The sequence below is a fragment of the Poecilia reticulata genome, linkage group LG5 (genome assembly GCF_000633615.1).
Source record: "Poecilia reticulata strain Guanapo linkage group LG5, Guppy_female_1.0+MT, whole genome shotgun sequence".
NCBI classification, from domain to species: Eukaryota; Metazoa; Chordata; class Actinopteri; order Cyprinodontiformes; family Poeciliidae; genus Poecilia; species Poecilia reticulata.
The window spans coordinates 13,151,933-13,158,882 of NC_024335.1; the positions used below are offsets into that span (position 1 = coordinate 13,151,933).

Genomic DNA, 6,950 nt, shown 5'->3' on the forward strand with positions numbered 1-6,950 from the left:
GATTAAGTGCACAAGTGTTCACAATGCAGGAAGAAAAAAGGACAACTGAATAAATAAAAGATATCTCTGGTATCTAAATCACACCAGATATATGGAAGTTATGAAAAAAGACAAATACGAAATAACTGTTCAAAATTGATCTGATGGTAATGAGGTAAATCAGAAGCCTCTAAGGAGACGTGCTTTCACTTCCTGCTKCCTTCCTGATCAGGTTTGTTTCTTCCTGTGTAACCTGGTTAATCATACTACTGCACCACTCCATAAGTGTCCCAAGAGCCTTACGTCCTTGTGTTATGGTAAGTCTTCAACCGCATTCATGAAAGCACACTATTGTTAGCTTTCTGAACCACATGATGGCGCTATAGCGGCATATCACTCCAAATCTTTCAGGTGTGCAGCTTCAGTTTGTATTGTGAGAAACTTCATTGCAAAATAAATTTCAGTACGTTAATAATGTTTACAATACATTGTTTAGATTACACTTATCTTCCTGTCACCTGTTTCAAGAAAAACAAAAATCAAGAGGTTTCTTGTTGACAATCAATAACAGTGGGTTCATGAACAGTGAGAGATACATTTGTATTTTTATTTGATGTTTATAAAAATAGATTACAGGGTAAATATGTCCGACTGTTACAAGAAAATGATTCCACTCAATGAGTTGATAAAGCATTTTTTGTCATGAAAGAATTATTAAAGYGTTAACAAATACCTGCACAAATGTAAATGCTGCAGAGATTAAAATGTGAAATGTTTTTGAAGCTAACCATTCATTCTCATGGCATACCCATTTACAATCTGTCATTTCCTTAAAGAGCAGCTTTAGATAATAGCATTATATCCAGACCACTGCATAAGCTATACTCATGACTCACACAGATGAGCACAGAGGTAAATTATCAGTTTATTGCACAAACTCTGAGTGTTCAAATTTGAATAACTAATTTACTCTAGATTGTTTTTATGAATTACCTTTTACTGAAAAGAGGTTAGGCATCTGGGATGGCATTAAACTACCAGAATGGGAGGAAGAAGTGGCAAATCAAAGCAGCAAACAATTAACATGGCAGCAATTCCTGTGTAAATCTAAGCAAATAGTAATTTGACTATCATTAAAAGTCTAATCTTTTATATCTACTGCCAAGGATAGAACATAGCAAACAACACATCTTTGTAGTCCAAAAAACAAAATAAAGTTGTTTATTAAACTGATGTGCAGTAGTTTTATGAAGAGAGTATAGCAATAATGTTTCAAATAAATGGCTTACCAGTTTGTGTGATTTTTTTTTTAAGACAATAAAATCCACCCAGTCAGTTATTACGCTAATGTAATTTCTCTCGCACAAGTACTCAGTTACTATCAAATCTTATCAGCAAAAAAAGCTTAGTCCTTTTTACACACTTGTCTGTCGAGGATTCTTATCAGGTAGTGAAAGGATAAAGGGGAAGAGTAARCCCTTTGCCTCAGAGAGGACACTCAACTCCTCATCTGCAAAAGCAGGAGAGATCTCATCGGCGTCAAATCTCATGGTGAAGTGTCGGCTGAGACAGTAAACTGTGCCATCCATTGCGACACACTGGAAGGCCGGGCAGCGCAGCATTCGCTTGGCGCTGCACTCATACCAAAGCCGTGCCACCGTATGGTAGCGGAACACACTGACTCCCAGCAATGGGTTAATGTCAAATCTGTAGAGAAATCTTCCCACAGCAACCATATCTATAGATCTATCTTTRCTGCCTACTATGAGACTTGGCCTCCAGGTGTTGGTTTTGGGGTTGTAGCGAAGTAAAATATATCTAAGAGTCCCCCCAGAAACAAAGAGCTCTCCACTGCCCACAGTCACATGATGTGCAACAGCAAAGGTATCATTAGGCAGTGGAGCCACAAATGTCCATCTGTCCTGTCGTGGGTCATAGCGCTCCACAGAGGAGAGACACTCCCCTCCGATGGCATAGATGTAGCCATCCAGTGCTGCCAGTTTGCAGCGGGGCCTGGCTTCATTCATAGGACTGATCTCCTTCCAAATGGATGTCAAAGGATTGTAGCAAAACACTCTCTTTGAGGGTGTCATTTCTCTGTCACTGCCTTGACAACCTACTGCCACAAATAAGTAGTTATCCATTGTGCACATAGCACAGGCTTTAGAAATGACCTCCTGAGGGATCGGGCAAAGAGAATGCCAGACATCTTTGTAGTCATCATAAAAGTACATTGCACTGGATGTGCTCCTCTGTTCTGATGTTGTTCTCTGTGCTGCTGTGTTTCTGAAACAGTCTTGAGGGTCCATATCTGCAACTATGACAAACCTTCTTGCTCTCATTCTCTGCTTCCGAATCCGTTCCCGCTCATCAGCCATTAGCCGTCCATAAAGGTTGGGGTCCCGAAGAACCTGTAGGTAGTTGTCTGACATGACCTCCAAGGCTGCTTGCTGAATGGATTTTTGCCCCTTTTTCTTGGCAAGATGAAGTATCTCTAAACAGTTTCCAAGATTAAGTTTACTTTTCAAAATTTCGAAATCTGTGCTGAGGAATATTTCTGCTGGAAGACCCGAGAATGAACCACCTCCGACAGTCTCTACATCAGTCGCCTCCTTCACATTACGTACTTTATCTGTTGATTTTTGAAGATAGATGGTCTCTTTATCTGCTGAGACCCCATGGTGAGTCACTGGGCTTGAGTATGTTGAAATCTGAAAGTGGATGGAAGGTTCAGACTGTTCTGCTGCAGACATATAGCTCTCCTTGCGTAGGAGTGAAGGCTTTTCAGGGTGCCTCAGGCGTCCTTGCAAGGAATCTTCCACAACATCACTTTGTGGAAGAACCAAATCACGCATAACGATAGGACTTACAGGAGCATCAATGAAGCTGGTGTCCTCTGTTCCATACTTCTTCTTCGACACAGTGTTCCGCTCATACTGGGCAAGCAAAGATTTTGAATCTGTTATTGAGTGAGAGGAAGATTCAACATAATAGTCATATATTTTTCCACTCACAGTCTTGTCTCCTGATCCTTCCAGTACTACTTTGGCATCTTCTACTTTGATCTCCGCCTTAGAGAGGAAGCTGGAGTAGACCCCCTGGTGCTCCAAGTCCTGTCTCAACTCTCTGCTCACACCCACGCCACCATCTAGCTTCTTCAAACGGCAAGGAGAGCGACGTCCAGTAATAGCTGCCATCCCATAATCTGTTGGATCATGTATCTTCAAAGTAGATCCAATTGAAATATTACTTGGGCAAACAGTTGGTTGGTCCCGATAAAGCATCTCCTTCCCCGTGTATTTATTTTGATCATTATTTAAATGACTAAATACACTCTTACTCTTTTCAACTTGGTGTGAATGAGATTTATTAAGTATTCCCTTGGTGCTGTTGAATTCCAAGTCATTAGTCACTAAGTCTTGCTTGGCATCATCGTCCTTGTCTTGAAAACAGAGATGCTGCTGTGTCCTCTTGTAGTCGTGGCTGGCAGAATTTTCTGTCTCTCTGTTTTTTTTGCCACAGGGTTTAATTTTCCTCACGTCTCTGGATCTGTAGAATCTGTAGGCCCAAGAAACCAGCAGCACTGCAGCAGCAGAGAAACTAAGTTTCACCAGCAGCTGCATGTCGAAGTGGACTCCGAGAAGGTCTGCGATAGGCATAGCTGAAAAAAAAAAAATAATAAGACAGCAAACGTTGGTTGAATGAACCTTTCAGCTATTGTCTAAATGCCTCAGCTGTATGAAGCTGTCTGGTTTCCATTGTAAAAGAGCTGCTGTGATCCAATGACTACGCCTCTTTGCCCAAAGGATCAAGTGTAAAATGATAGCCTTAGAGTAGCTATTTGCATCCCTTGCTCTGGAGAGGCGGGGCACGTTCATACACCACCTGTAGATGCTGTTTCTTTTACTATCCACAGAGTATCCAAATATTTGGTTTGCTGACTCACTCTTGTTTTTCTTAAAACCATTTAAATTCTATTTACATATTCAGATCAATGATACCTTTAAAAAAAAAGGTTTTTGTGTCCATGCTGCAATGCTGCAGCAAATCAAACATGTCAAGGAGTGGACTGGCTTATAATTTGCTGAAAAATGTATCAAATACATTATCATGCATAACATTTCTTTAACTTCCTACTTTGTTTAGAGCTGCAGTAGCAAAGTCTAGTTTGAATAAGGGGTGGAGAGGTATGATCGGAGCATCTAGCAAATGGTTAATAACCAGGATACATCTGTTTGCATAGCTATGACAAAGAGCAAAGGTTCTTCCTTGTGCCTGCAAAGTCTCCTAAATKACTATTTCTGGAAATAAGCCCAAAGAAAGAAAGGTAGGCCACAAAAAAGATAAACGGCAATACAAAAACAGAGCTGTCAGGTGGCCATGAGAAACACAATCAGAAGATTTTCCATTGTGAAAACTGACAGTGCCATTTATTTCCACTGGATGCAAACATGTATTTCTGTCATACGTGAAACATGCCACTCTCCACTGTGAGGCTGCCATTATTGTTGCTGATAACATACTAGAGCAAGCCTACAATCAGGAACAAAACAGTTTTTTATCTCACCAGCCCTTTGTGAAGCATTATAAAGATACGTTACGAGGGACTCTTTCAGAGGGTGTGTCAGGTGTCCTGTCAGCTGCAAGGGTTCTGTGGTCATCTGATAGTCAAGCCTGATGACAAAAAAAGAAACTAGATTCTGTGAGCATGGTTGACTTCTGAATAATTCACAAATAGGCCATGAAAGCAGCTTCTTATCCTCACTATTGCTCCCAGCAGAAAAACAAGAATGTGATTGAAATCTATAGACGTTTTGTGTTGAGACACTTGCACTTCTTATTTTCACCATCTGCTATGGTTGATGAGTTTATGGCAACATGAGGAAAGAAAGCACAAGATGCATTTTAATTGGTGTTTTTACGCAGGTCAGTATAACTTGGAAGCAGTACCCTGGCCTAGTTAGTGGTTAAACTGAGTGTTGTTTTGCCATGGCTTTACTGACAAACCAGTTTGAGAAAAACAAATAATGACAAAACCCCGTAGCTAAAAGTTTACACACAGTTTCCATCTGTCCCTGACTACACCAGTAAATAGTGGCTAGGTGACTAAATAGAGCATCTTTCTTTCTATTTTTCAGAAAAGATATGTCATATATTTAAAAATGTCTGCTCAGTTTAGGTTTATCAATGCTAGATATAACTAAGAAATTTCAAACATAATAAAAAAATGTGATTAACCACATTATTCATTTTAAAAGAATGCACTTTTAAAGCGATTCAACATGACCAAGTAGGATCAAGATGATTTGCATATTCTAATGCATTTAGAAATTGAGCCGCCTCTCATTCGACGTAAAGTGAGTCATAAATGCAAAGAAAAATGCAGAAAATTGCATATTGAACATAATTACAAACCAATAATAGTTTACAGTGGATGGACCAGGATCCACTGTGAACTCGTTACTAATAAACAAGAAAACTAATCAAAGCTCTAAAGGGGCAGCATTTTCTATTTTCCACATTTTATTGCATGAACCAAAATTACCTTYAGTATTTATWTAWAAAAAAATGYTGTTTATATCAAAAATAACTTCAAAGAAATTTGACGTCTTGATATTTGGCCTCTGTGTCTGAAGCCCCTGATCTTTCTGACCCTCCCCCTTCAGTAAGTCTTCACAGAAATTCTCCTTCACTGCGCCACTTGCTACTGTCCTTAAGAGAGTTGGACCRAGACGTAGTTTGTCTGATGAACTCAGCAGACTCACCACCAGGTATTTGCTAATTGCTGCTGCTAGTCTGGTGGAACTCTGTGGGGAAGGCGTGGGGGAGGGGTGATCTCTGAGGAGGAAGTTTGGCCGGAGATTTCAGCTCCACAGAGGAGTCGTGTAGAAATAGGAGGCGCTTTGTATGAGTAAGCATCCCTGAATGGCCAATACAGGAGATTCAAAGATTCATAAATATAGGGTATATAATTATGCTTTCAATGGCGGAATAACATTGTAGCATGATACAAAGCTAAAAAACATCTATTTCATATAATACCCCCCCAATTTAAAACTGCCTGTTACCTGAGCTACACAGCCGTAAACTTCAGAAATCAGCAGAATTGAACTTTGAAAATACGACAAACAAAAAGACCTGTCTCACTAAGYGATTCATTAGTCAACTATGACCTGCAAAGCATAAAGAAAACATATGAGAATTTCATACAGTAAAACATCAGATCAGTTCTAAAAATATGGAAACATTTTTTCATAGATTTTKTTTCCCCTATGAAAGCAAAAATTAAAACAATGTATTTGCATGGTCTAATTTTGTAGGATTGTTAACAACAGGACATCAGCAATTTCCTTTCAAGTATAGAATACAACATGTGTATCAGAAAAATGTCAATCTCTTGCTCAACGGTAAGTAAAGCCAAGGCTTGTGAGTTTTATCATCTCTCCATTTTAATACAGGTGAAATGAAACAAATGCAACAACCCTGTTTACACAAGCTGCCTCTTGTGAGCTCCTCCCTGGAATGGCGGCTAAAATGATCCTACTTGTACTGGTAATGTCTGGGGAAGAGTTACGCATTTTACACAATGTAGGTCACAAGTAAATAGCTGGGTTACAGGCTAGTGACAAAGAGCTGTGGTGCTGTCAGTTGCAACACATGAAAAGGAGAAAGAATCTTCAAAAGTCACATGCACCACAACCCCAAAACAGCAGACAAATGTTTTTTTTGTTTTTTTTTCTCTGTCCTTAGAAGAACAGCCAAATTCTTATAAAAAGCCTAAGTGACAAACAGAAATAATGTTCATTCCTTCCTCTCAATCAAGAATTATATCTGAAAGTTGAATGAAGTACAAACAAAGGTGGAGAAGCATAAACTCCAACAATCTCAGCACCCATTCCTCACCGTCACCCATATAACTTCTTTAATTATTTTTCAGTATTTACACTGTAGTACACAAAATACACTCAAAA

At 39.4% G+C, this 6,950-nt stretch overlaps 1 protein-coding gene across 1 annotated transcript; it reads right to left on the bottom strand.

Annotated features, from left to right (window-relative positions):
- Nucleotides 1-564: 564 nt before the first annotated feature.
- klhdc7a (kelch domain containing 7A) lies at nucleotides 565-6,944 on the bottom strand. Its single transcript, XM_008409117.2, has one exon. It carries the CDS (start codon nucleotides 3,636-3,638, stop codon nucleotides 1,395-1,397), a length of 2,244 nt encoding a protein of 747 aa, XP_008407339.1. The 5' UTR covers nucleotides 3,639-6,944; the 3' UTR covers nucleotides 565-1,394.
- Nucleotides 6,945-6,950: the final 6 nt, after the last annotated feature.